We start from the raw sequence: 12,506 nt of genomic DNA on the forward strand, positions 1-12,506 counted from the left end.
ACTTCCGCCCCCAGCGGGCGTCGCGCAGTGACGTTTATTTCGTGCGACCGTTCCTGCGCTCGCTTTCGTGTCGGGCCCGGAGATACCGCCGCGTATTTGGGATTTATTGTTACTGTTTTGTTGAGAGGGTCTTTTGTTTTTGTAAGAAGAGGAGACATGGCGCAGTACAAGGGAGCCGCCAGCGAGGCCGGGAGAGCCATGCAGCTGATGAAAAGGCGAGAGAAGGAAAGGGAACAGCTGGAGCAGCTCAAACAGAAAATTGCCGAGGTGCGTGATGGAACCGCGGTTCTGCGTGGTACCGTACGCGAGAAAACACCGCACGCAGAGCAAGTCCACACCCCGGGTTTTATCAAATGCTTAGAAGGTGTGGAGTTACCGAGCTTCGGTGAGAGGCTCGGATCCATTGCGAAGGCGAACAATTGTGTCCCCTGAGAAAAAGTTCCCCGTCCTCCGGACAGGGTCCCCAGTGTATGGAACCAGGAGCCGACTCGCTATATTTGGTCATACGATACTGGCCTGTCAGTCCCTTTATAGTGCAGTTTAGCACGGGTGCATCGACACACAGTGATACAGACAGGAGATGTCACGGGGTCCCTGAAAATTAATGTGGAACCGCAGGTTCATAATAATCTGCCGGACAGAAGCAGTAACGGTTGATGTACTACTGATCGTGGGCTGTCTGGTACAGTGACACTCAGTCCCCGGAAGCGCCGTTATCTTCTTGTTTCTGTTCAACGCTTAATGGTCAATTACACCGTTAACCTTATTTATTTTGACGTATTTAAGGTTTTGTTTGATCGAAATAAACTTTATTTCACGATACACATCTCACAATAAGTACAAACTCGCGCGAAGTCATGCAATCTCTGCTCTGTTACAACTGTTTTAAGAAAGGTGATTGTCCTTTATCAATCAGTCAGGGCGGGTGGATGTTGGGGCTGAATTTGTACAATGAAAGAGTCCCTCCAAGTCCCTCGAGAGCCATTTGTTTATTTTTAAGCAAGGGCAGTAACTTTTGAGTTCATTCATCTGTTGTGGAATTGTTTGAATACAGATGTTTATTTTAGCAGTTACTTATCCGAATATGCCTTGAACTTACATGACATGCCTTTAAACAAAAATTACAATTAGCTTTTAATTAACCTTAACTTTAATAGTGGTATTTTTCAGGGTTTTAGCGGGCTGTAGTCAGGTGTTATAGGTAGCATGTACTAACTCTGAATTCAGGTAACTCTCAGTTCAGTTATTGAAATAAGGTTGTTTAGAGTTCAGGATGTAATGAAACCAGAAGACATGGCTGCCCTCCAGGTAGTATCAGTGGTCTACACCTGTGCTGTGAGCTTCAAGAGCTGTGTTTATCAGAAGGGGTGTCCTGTGAAGGTTGCTCAGTGGCGACAGGGTCCTTGGTGCATCATGAAGCTGGTGTCAAGAGTTTTGCTAACCTGTGCTGACGGCCAGCCTGCTTGTCTTCTAGGAGAACATGGTGAAGTCCAACATCGACAAGAAGTTCTCTGCGCATTATGACGCCGTGGAGGCAGAGCTGAAGTCAAGCACCGTGGGTAGGTACAGTGCGGAAAGGAACAGAGGGAGTTCTGATACCACAGGTTTCAGTTCCTCAGGAGTTGAGGCTCAGTAGTTGCTCTTGACAGCAGTCCTGAGGTTTCAGAGTTCTTCAGTCTCCCTTGCAGCCTGCAGTCAGTCTGCACCCCCGTGGTTTCAACACCCCCTCTGTAACATGAATCTAGTGAAACCTAAAATGTGCACTTGCTGATACAGGCACTGCATTGTGGTGTAAAGCAGTTTGATAATGAAACCAATGTTTTGTTGTTTAACTTTTTCTTTTCTGTCTGTTCCCTATGACTACCTCAGTGAGTGTCTTGGGTCCTTGTGCTCAGGTTGAGAGACTTTGTGTCAGTCTTGTAGCTGAGAGAAGAAAGAGTGCTGCTATTTATGAACAGGGCCTGGCCAGTGTGTACTTCCAGTTTTCCTGGAAGGCTGGGTTTGATGTTTGTGCTGCCTTGCTGTGTGTGTTGGTGTTTTCTGTATTCAGGCCTGATGCTGTTCTAGGTGTTAAGTGCTGAGGCCAAGTATGACTGCGCCACTGACTTAGAGAGCAGGTCATGTCACCACTGCACCACTATTATCCCTTATATTGTTGTGCATTGATGTTTTCAATGAACACACAACCACAGAAAGCAGCAGTGTTGCGATCTCTCTCTGTTTTGTCATGGATGATTGCTTGGATGCTAATGTCTACAGCTAAGCAGCGAAAAGGTGGCGCTTGTATAACTGTGCTTCTTCCGGTGTCCTGGGCAGGTCTGGTGACCCTCAATGACATGAAGGCCAAGCAGGAGGCTCTGGTGAAGGAGAGGGAGAAGCAGCTGGCCAAGAAGGAGCAGTCCAAGGAGCTGCAGCTGTGAGTCTCTGACTGACCAGCTACCAGCTGACCTAAAGGAGCAGGACCGAATATGTTAAACTGTTTTTAAGAATGAGCCTGACAGTACAGAATGTCTACATTTGCTCAGACACAACCAGCTAAATGTAGATAAAGTATCTAGTTATAGCTGTATGAGGCAGGAGAATAGTTTACCTCCCCAGTTCTTTGTACGAAGGGAGTGTGTGAAAGCGTGTGTTTTTCTGCTTGAGTATACAACCTCACTGTAGTGCGGTGCTGGAGGGGAAGAGGCGGTCTGCCCTCTTGCCACCCTTCTCTCAGTCTCTGCCCCTGACCCTGCAGGAAACTGGAGAAGCAGAAAGAGAAGAAGAGGAAGGAGGAGCAGAAGAGGAAGATCGCCAGCTTGTCCTTTAACCCTGAGGAAGAGGAGGATGAAGATGCGGAGAACGAGGAAGAGGAGGAGGAGGAAGGTGAGAGTTCACACTAGACACAGCAGAGCCAAACAAACTTCAGTCCTCTTTGCCAGCGTGTTGCACAGCTGTGAATGCAAGGGCATACTTGCGCAGGATGTTAGCGTGCTTAGAAAAGATGGATCCAAAGATCTTCAGCAGCATAGTTGGGCAGCTTGTTCCATACTTCCACAACCCTTCGCGTAAAGATGCACCTCGTGATCTCAGTTCCCACTTGGTGTGTGTGTGTGTCTCTCTCCACTGTTGTTGGGTAGGGGTGCCGGTTATGATGTACACTGCAGCCTCAGCGGGTGACACTGATGTGATTTTTACAGAAATCCCGGTTAAGAAGAAGAAACTGGGGAAGAACCCGGACGTGGACACCAGCTTCTTACCGGACAGAGACCGAGAGGTGAGGCGCAGCAGGTCGCTTCCTGTGGGCCAGAGTGGCCAGTGTGAGCTTGGCCCTCAGCCAAGCGCGCTGCTGAGAAAGTGCACCACTGAGGAGAGTGGCAGTTGAGAGTCAAGGGTCTGCGGCCTTTTTTTTTTTGCTAAAGTAGAGTGAAAAGTGATGATGTTTTTGTATGAGAACAGGAGGGACGAGGTGAGCAGCAGTATGTGTTACGTGTCTCATGTGGGGACACCTGCGTGTTTGAAGTCAGTAGTGGGGGGTTAGTAGTTGCTCCGGCCTCTCAGGCTCTTGGTGACCCTTGACCTCCCAGGCACTTGCAAGCATGCGGTGCTGTTGGTGAGGGGTGCGCCTCTCCTGCAGGCGGCGCCCTACAGGTAGGGGGGCTGTGCTGCCCGTGAGGTTTTAAAAGACGAGTGGCGGGAAGGGGGGGGGTTTGTGCATTTCCTCGTTCCCTCCTCGGTGCGATTGCAGGGATCAATAACGGGAGGAAAGGCACCATCGTCTCTTCCGAATGGTGTAGAAGCAGAACCCAGAAAAATTGGCAGACCTAAATGTATTGGGAGAAAGTCGTTTGAACCCGTGTGTGGGAGGAAATAGCAGCTGCATTGAAGGGAGCAGGAGAGGGAGGGGGCCCGCTCTGTGGCGCAGGTGGGACCACCGTGGGGCGCTCAGCAGCGCCCCCCAGAGGCCTGACGGTGCCGTGTTTCATTCTCCTCCCGTGCGCAGGAGGAGGAGAACCGTCTGCGGGAGGAGCTGCGGCAGGAGTGGGAGCGCAAGCAGGAGAAGATCAAGAGTGAGTGAGCTCCGCAGTCGCCCGAGGTCCCGGCGGGCGCGGCTTTCGGTCGCCGGCGACCGTGAAAGCACAGCCACGGCAAAACGTGGCGCGGCGCGGTAAACCCAGGGAAAACACTGCGGGAAGAACCCTTAGGGAGTTGAACCTTCTTAAGGGTCGCTCCCAGAATGTGCTAAGCATTTGCAGCAGAAACAGTGATGCATTCGCGGCCTTCTCTGTGTGGGTCAGTATGGCCAAAATCAGCAGACAGCAGCGCCTGGCAGCATGGCGTCCGTTTAAAAGCACGCACACACACACACACACACACACACACACACACACACACACAAAACTACACTAGGTAGTTAGTTTTTGATCTTACTGTCAGATTGTTTTAAGTTGCAGGCGCGCTTGTGTCAGGAAACGGGCAGGTGGGTAGGGGCGGCCGTCAGAACAGCAGCGACGCTGTGCATGAGTAGAAAGTCGTGCTTTTGGGCGGCGAGGAGAGGCCCGATGAGTCGGGGGCTGAGCAGTGGGCCTGCTGCACAGATGTGAAGTGAGGTTCGCCCCCTCACGGTTACAAGGGCACTGGAAGAAAGGTGTGTCGCTGAGCGTGGGTGTGTGGCTTGTGTTGCAGGCGAGGAGATCGAGATCACGTTCAGCTACTGGGATGGCTCAGGACACCGCAGGACTGTGAAGGTGAGGACCGTTAGACCGCTCAGGAGTGGCTGGGAGCTGTGACTGAAAGTAGACTGCTGTGATGCACGGTGACTGCGAAGGGCACCCATCTGTATGACTGCGACAGTGTGACGTGCTGTTCCGTTGTGTCGCTGCCTGTGCAATACTCCCTCTGACTTGGAATGACTGCTCATGTCTTGGGGGTTTGCGTTTCATGTCTATTTCTGTTGTTTTTTAAACCTCTGAAACATTCAACTTAATTTTAAATCTTCTAAGTTCCTGTGTATAATTACTTTTTCAACAAATGTTGTATTTAGCTCTGTTTTGCACTGAATCAACAACGGGGTTTTGCTATAAAATACAATCTAGGAAGTGAAGCACCTGAACATGATGGTCCTGAATGCCTCCTGTCATTTTTTGATGTTCTGGTGGACAAGTAGTCTTTTACTGCAGTGCACTTGCGGTGGGGTGCTGTGGCTGCATGTGAGGTGAATAGAAGCGTATTGCTGGGTAAATTCTGTAGCTGTTGCTTGGGCCTGGGGCGGCAAGTAAAGGCGTTGCCTTGATGAAAGTGTGTGCTGGCTGGCAGAGCTGATCCTTGTGTGTGCTGTGCAGATGAAGAAGGGCAACACCATCCAGCAGTTCCTGCAGAAGGCCCTGGAGATCCTGAGGAAGGACTTCAGCGAGCTCAGGTACAGTAGTGGGAGGGGACCAGGAGGGAGAAGCTCGGGGTGTCACTGAGCATCAGCTGTGAGAGGCTTTCTGTGCCACAAGCCTGCAGTTCCTTAGGTGGACATCACTAAGAGGAGAGGCAAATGGCCAGATATGTACTGGGTTATGTCCCTTTTCTAAAATAACTGTCATGTCTGGGTGTTTTTAAGGTTCTTAACTGTATGAGCTGTATTTCCCCCTTGGGGATGAATAAATGTATCGTAATGATGTAGCAAAGATGGATATGATTCACAGTGGCCTGGAGGCTCCTGTAGGATTTGACCTGCTGTAGGCTAGTTAACATGAGAGCAGCTGTCTGTCTGGAGAGGCCTTCTCCAGTCTTCGAAACAGCAAGAGCTCCACTGTGAACATGCTCCCTGTTGCAGGTCTGCTGGTGTGGAGCAGCTCATGTACATCAAGGAAGACCTGATCATCCCACACGTGAGTTTCCCCACCCCCACACCCTGCGCTGAGCCGACTGGGGTCACCTTGCCTCTTTGTCACCTTGTAACTGGAAAAAAACCAATTGTTCTGTTTCATTTCAGCACCACAGCTTTTACGATTTCATTGTGACAAAAGCTAGAGGCAAAAGCGGTGAGTGTTGTTGTCTTCTCTTGTGGTAACCTCACAAAGTACAGCCTTAGACCACAGGGACGGGTTTGTCTCCATCTCTTCAGTCTACATGACCTAAATTAGGAATTTATTCTGCTAACACATTTGATGGACTAACCCTCCCACCTGCTAATGTTGGTCAGAAAATATCTAATTACTGTATAGTGTGCTTGGAATTATTTCTGATATGAGCAGAGTGGCTTATTTTCAACAGTATTGCTGGCCATGCTTAAATCCAAGGTCTTTCATGAGACTGCTGTATCAATCTCCATGGGAAAAGAAAGAGGTCACAAAACCCGAAGAAACCAGACCCCCATGTGCTAGTGTGAGGAGGAATGAACTTAACCCCCATTTCTCCATAACACGTCTGTTTTCCTTCTGAGCTAGTCTCCAGGTTTGATAGAATCAGGTGAATAGAAAGATAGCAGTCCATCCCTTCCGGGTTGCTAAACCCATGTCTTTCAAGAAAGGAAGAAAAACCGAAATGCCTTCCCAAGAGCTGCAGGAGCTGGGAAACGAGAGGATTGTCCAGATCTGTCTCAAGACAGCTGCCGATCCCTCTGCTCTGAACAGACTGTAATCTGCTGCCGTGTTTGTCTGCAGGTCCCCTGTTTAACTTCGATGTGCATGAAGACGTCCGGTTGCTGAGCGATGCCACTGTTGAGAAAGATGAGGTGTGTTTCCAGCATTTGACTCTGGCATCAGTAACCCTGTGTTGCAGTGTAACGATGGCTTTCAGAAGCCACATGATTTAAAATCGACATGTGGCTGTTCTGCACACTGGCCTTACTGCCTGTGCTTGGGATGTGTGTGTCTTGGCTGTGGTCCCTTTATTCCTGTCATCTGTGTGTCTGCGTGGCCTTGAGTAAATATCATTTGCTTCTGCACTCTTCAAGACATCGTTTTTCAGGGGTGTTTAACTGGGATTTGAGTGGGAAGAGGCAAAGACGTGGGAGCATCGAGTCCTGATCAAGGTGATGGGGAAAGGTCAGCACTTCCGAGTGCACAAAAGTGGGAGCAGTTCGGAAGAGTTCAGGCATGGACGGCTCTTTGTCAAAGCTGATTCCCAAGTTCCTGCCATCCTTCGGGAACAACGCCCAGCTTACAAGGTCTTGTGAGGATAGAGACTGATATTCCCCTCAATCGCGTCGTTGGGAGTCACGCGCAGAAGCTGTATGGAAACGAGCAGAACTGCTGCTTTGCTAGACGGCATGACCAGACTCTCATCTTCAGAACTGCTCCCCCCTTTCCCCACTCAGAGTTTTTTTGTTGCACCTCCCTTTCCACACGAGTGCACGTGTCCCCGGAAGTCCCGGTCCTGGTTCTCAGGGGGGGCTACGTGCTCATGGCGCCGTCTCCCCCCTTGTGTCCCCCCTCAGTCTCACGCTGGCAAGGTGGTGCTGAGGAGCTGGTACGAGAAGAACAAGCACATCTTCCCCGCCAGCCGCTGGGAGCCCTACGACCCCGAGAAGAAGTGGGACAAGTACACGGTGAGTGCCGCACCCCCTCGCTCTGTCCTCAGGGGTCCCCCCTGCCCGGTCCTCCCGGGAGGAGGCCCAAGATAGCAAAGCATAGCGCCGTTTCCGAATCGGAGCCACCCTGCACAGCAGTCGTGAGTCGTGTGCGGGTTGCGCGGATTTCCAGCGTGAGGCCGGCACCGCCCGTCGCTGTCCGCTGGCGTTACTGCCTTGCGCTGATCCGCCAGCTCCCGCCGTACCGCGGGCAGGCCCCAGGCCCAGCTCCACAGCTGCTGCGCGAGGATCAAGAGGTGTCCGCTCTGGAATTTTCTCTGGAAAGAACCCCTTCTTGTTCTCTTGTATCCCCCTTTCCCCTCTGTGGCCTGAAGCTGAGCAGCAGAGCCCCACAGCGGTGTCTGTCTAGGGGGGTTCGCACGTGACCCCGCAGCGGCGCCGAGTCGGGCCGGGGCGCTGTGGCGATGGGCTGCGGCTCCTTCCTCTTGTGGGGGAGGAATAGAACTTCTCCTCTGTGTCCGTGGAGAAGTAAAGATTGCTGGGTTGTAAAGGTTTTCTTCCTCCCTCTTGTTTTTCAGATCCGGTAAAGGAATCCTGTGTCGGTGCCATCACTCGCGGGTGCACTTTTATGATTTTGTATATAGTTTTAATTTTACTTTCAGCCTGGTGATACTTCTGTTTCTGTTTCAGCCCTTGTAAATATGAATAATAAAAAGCCTTGGTGCTCTCTAACCTCCAGTGTGAAACTGTTTTTAAAGATGGTCACTTATATCAATTAAGAAAATAAAAGGCTCTTTAAAAATCTTTAGTATTTTACTTCACACTATCTTTTATTACCATCAATAGAAATAGTTATGCACATAAGTTATATTATGCCTGTAATAATAAGTTACATTTCAGACCATTTACAGAGCTAGCTCTGTTTTTAGACTAATTGGATTCGAACCTACAACCTTTCAGTTAGAAGTCCAAGCCCCTCAACACTGCCGTCTCCCGAGCGGAGCTGACACTTTATTCAGGTACACTTTGGTTTTAGCAAGTAATATCGCTATCTGTAGAATAGAAGAAAAAATATTCTGAGAAAATTAACTTTATTTGATGTGATTCGTTTGTTTAAATTAAACAAAGGCAGTTCTCCTAACATTCCACATACTCACAAAACTGACAAAAAAAAAATCAGCACAGCACAATAGAGGCACGAGATTCAAACACTCATGTGTCCACACCTGACATTGCAGGTACCCACAGCCAAGCATGGACTGGCCTGGCCTACAGCTGGGCCCAGAGGAGTGCACTGGACACTCCCAGACTGCACCCGGGCTTTGAAATAACAAGGACATCTGTCTTCTCTTCACTGCCGAAACAGCAGCTTCAGTCGCCCTGCCCGTACTACAGAGGTTAAAAATGAGTTATAATGAGTTAAATGAATTTAATTTTAATCCTCTTATTATCCCAAGAGTTGGTACTACCAACATGTTGTTCACCAGGATCAACAGGATAGATCTGTATTGGATGAGAAAACCAAACTGTTGAACTGCGCTGAATTGACATTTTCACACAGACATGCCTCAACTAATCCACACACCACACACACTCTCAAAGACATGCATTGATACGGAGAAAGACAGAAGTGGGTATGCATTCCAACCGGAGCACCAGTCTATTGGCCCTGAGCTCCACAGTCCCCTGAAGGTCCCAGGCTCCTGCCGGACAAGGGACCAGAACCCCCCTCGCCTCTCTCGCCTGTCCACATCGCATTCTCCCCAGAGCACCGGGGCTGGGGGTCACTGCAGCTGGTACCGCAGGCACTGCGAGGAGCAGGAACAGCCCAGGGGCCTCCAGGGCCTGCCAACACGCTGCTCGGAGCGGAGCTGGGATAGAAGGACACACACTCCCACTTCTCTCCTCCTCCTCCTCGCTCTCTCATTTCTTCTTCCTGCGCACCACGGTCCAGCCGTCCTCGGCGTCGGGCGGGGAAAGGCTGTCCTGGGCCCTGGGGGGAGTGGGGACCCCGCCTGCTGCCTCCTCACACTCCATCGCCTGGGGGACACAGACAGCAGGGCGCTGAGAGACGCTGCACAGGGGCCAACGATGACAAGAAGACAAAGGGAGAGGTGCCCCCACATACGCATTTTAAATACCGTGCATCTGAGCTGGACTAGTGGGACAACACATTCACACACTTCATTCTGTGGGCCACCTTCATTATCAGACATGGAGTTAATATGCAGCACTCGTTTTGATTTAGTCCACAGCTTCAAGGTAAAACCTAAAACTGAGTTAAATAATGCTCAGGCGGAAACAGGGTTAGAAAGTCCCTTGAACAACACGCCCAGTTTCTGTGCAGGGGCCACCCTGAGCTTCTCAGAGCCAAATGGGTTTAATGGGGGCGAATCATGAGGCTGAAGGCTTCATTTAAACTTGTGAGTCAGAGCATTTAGGATTACCAGTCTAGGGCTTTTTTGTCAAAGAGAGACACTGTGGCCCTTCAAAAATAATGGCTGTTTGAGACTGGCAAGGCAGTAGCAACAGCGCTGTTCAAGTGACAGTGGACACCATGCAATCAGTACCTCTGTCTCTCTCTCTTCCTCCTCCTCGTCCTCACTGCTCCCTCTCGCCTGCCCCTCTTCCTCATCAGGGCTGTGGGCGGAGACAGCGGTAACCTTGACTGGTGCGCGGCGCTGTGCCAGCTGGGCGATCCGCTCCCTCACCTCCGCCAGTTGCCCCTGCTGACACTTCCCAAACAGCTCACGCAGTTCTAGCGCCACCTATTGGACATACAGAAGAAAACAATGAGACCCTTAAGGTGACTTAAGATCTGGACAGCCTGATTTCTACAGGTCTCTCTCACTCATCCCTCACTGTTTTCACATCCACTCCAAGAGGACACAGACCCCAGAATGAAAAGTTATAGAATTTATAATTAGCAAACCTATTAATGGGTAAAAGCAATGGGTGAAATGCCAGAGCAAGGAACTGTGGGTTGCTGTTCAGCCCTGCATGCTCTGTGCAGCAGCTGGTCTTATGTACAGGAGTGCGTGTACCTGTGGCAGACTGCCATCCTCCACCACAGTGTCAAACTCATTGTTCATCAGCTCTGCCAGGAAGTCCTCAACCTCATCCTGCTCCAGGTCAGCTGCACAACACAGAACACAGCACACAGTCAGAGGAGAGGCACTGGACACAGAGCACACGGTCAGAGGAGAAGCGCTGGACACGCACAGAGCACACAGTCAGAGGAGAGGTGCTGGACACGCACAGAGCACACAGTCAGAGGAGAGGCGCTGGACACGCACAGAGCACACAGTCAGAGGAGAGGCGCTGGACACGCACAGAGCACACAGTCAGAGGAGAGGCACTGGACACAGAGCACACAGTCAGAGGAGAAGCGCTGGACACGCACAGAGCACACAGTCAGAGGAGAAGCGCTGGACACGCACAGAGCACACAGTCAGAGGAGAAGCGCTGGACACGCACAGAGCACACAGTCAGAGGAGAGGCGCTGGACACAGAGCACACAGTCAGAGGAGAGGCGCTGGACACAGAGCACACAGTCAGAGGAGAGGCGCTGGACACGCACAGAGCACACAGTCAGAGGAGAGGCGCTGGACACAGAGCACACAGTCAGAGGAGAAGCGCTGGACACAGAGCACACAGTCAGAGGAGAGGCGCTGGTCACACAAAATAAAAACCACTCACTGTTGTCATGGAAATACTGCTGCACAGCGTCCACCATCCAATCAGCTTTCTGTCGGCTGTGTGCACCCCCAAATCCATTGTCCACCGCAATCTGAGACAAAGCAGAAGTAAACAGTCGTGACAGAAAGGGGGTTGCAGCAGTATATTAAAATAAATACTGTAGCCCCATCGCCTGGGGGCGGGACTACGGGACTGTTTATAGTGGGACGGGGGCTGGGAGACCGCTCTTCCCTTCGCGTAGGTGCAGCGCTGTAACCCCTGTCCCTGTGTGTTTACCGTTCCCCGGCTCTGGTTATTAAATGTGTTGTTCAACCCCATTCCCCGAGTCCTACGCCTGCTCCATTCCGTACCGAAGCCCGCGGTCTTTACAATACTTTTAAACTCAGGACTGCTTGTTAAACAGGTTGTGTTACAGTAGACTACAGTAAAAAGACGGTTAAAACATTTTTATAATAGAAAGTTACAGTAAATCAACAGCCAAATTCAATGAAATTTAAATATAATAAAGATTTATACTACAATTCACTGCTGTGTTACAGAATTTCATAGCAAATCGACCCTATTTGTGGTATCGACCGGCCAGACCGTGTTAACTCAAACACGATCATGTGTGAGTGCATATGTCCTGACACCCCCGTTAATTAAGACTCAAAATACACCTATAGAAACGAGAAAAACTGGTTTTAAGACTGAAAGAAAAACTGTTCTCACTTGCAGCACCGGCCACGTCTCCAAAACAGCACGAACCCCCTCGGCAAAAACTTCATGTGCGGTCAGAACGGGCGCAGCCATCTTGAAAACACAGGCATTAGAAGTCGATCGCTTGCATCCGCTTTGCGGCGCTGTAGGAAAACCACTCGATAGAGAAAGCATCGATCGAGAAGTAGACGTGCGTACGTAATTTTATTAATTTAAACATTAAATAAAAATGTTCTGTTGCTTTCTGCTCTTCTCTTCGCCAATATTCGACAAAGCTTCCGTTTAAGTAAAGACGGAGTACCTTACCAATATAATCAAAAAGGCTGAGGAAAAATCACTAGAATGAAATTTATCCTTCAGACTAACAACTCGATTTCATAGAAATATTATTTAAAACCTGGGATCTTCATTCTCGCGGTTTTCATATGCTCCTTGACCCATAACCGAACAAAAAATAAAACAAGCTTTTATAAGACTTTGTTTTCATGTGATTTCTTTTTAAAGAATTCAGTAGACCCCTGGAAGATGAAGACAACACTACAGTTTGCCCTCCTTGGTACATATGCCTGAGCAGCCGAGAGATCAACCAGTGCTCACAGCACTGAAA

General features: G+C 50.1%; 2 protein-coding genes across 2 annotated transcripts; one reads left to right on the plus strand and one right to left on the minus strand.

Annotated features, from left to right (window-relative positions):
* Nucleotides 1-17: 17 nt before the first annotated feature.
* fam50a (family with sequence similarity 50 member A) lies at nucleotides 18-8,233 on the plus strand. The gene is made up of 13 exons (XM_088623755.1): nucleotides 18-267; nucleotides 1,475-1,559; nucleotides 2,317-2,416; nucleotides 2,738-2,865; nucleotides 3,180-3,256; nucleotides 3,983-4,049; nucleotides 4,666-4,727; nucleotides 5,322-5,398; nucleotides 5,804-5,858; nucleotides 5,963-6,011; nucleotides 6,633-6,703; nucleotides 7,409-7,519; nucleotides 8,080-8,233. The coding sequence occupies exons 1-13, from the start codon at nucleotides 157-159 to the stop codon at nucleotides 8,086-8,088; spliced, it is 1,002 nt and encodes a 333-aa protein (XP_088479881.1). The 5' UTR covers nucleotides 18-156; the 3' UTR covers nucleotides 8,089-8,233.
* Nucleotides 8,234-8,305: 72 nt separating this feature from the next.
* On the minus strand, nucleotides 8,306-12,088 carry tsr2 (TSR2 ribosome maturation factor). Its single transcript, XM_088623754.1, has 5 exons — nucleotides 11,912-12,088; nucleotides 11,201-11,291; nucleotides 10,546-10,637; nucleotides 10,072-10,269; nucleotides 8,306-9,541 (listed from the first exon to the last, which is right to left on the minus strand). The coding sequence occupies exons 1-5, from the start codon at nucleotides 12,071-12,073 to the stop codon at nucleotides 9,425-9,427; spliced, it is 660 nt and encodes a 219-aa protein (XP_088479880.1). The 5' UTR covers nucleotides 12,074-12,088; the 3' UTR covers nucleotides 8,306-9,424.
* Nucleotides 12,089-12,506: the final 418 nt, after the last annotated feature.

The sequence above is a fragment of the Lepisosteus platostomus genome, chromosome 3 (genome assembly GCF_059453375.1).
Source record: "Lepisosteus platostomus isolate fLepPlt1 chromosome 3, fLepPlt1.hap1, whole genome shotgun sequence".
NCBI lineage: Eukaryota > Metazoa > Chordata > Actinopteri > Semionotiformes > Lepisosteidae > Lepisosteus > Lepisosteus platostomus.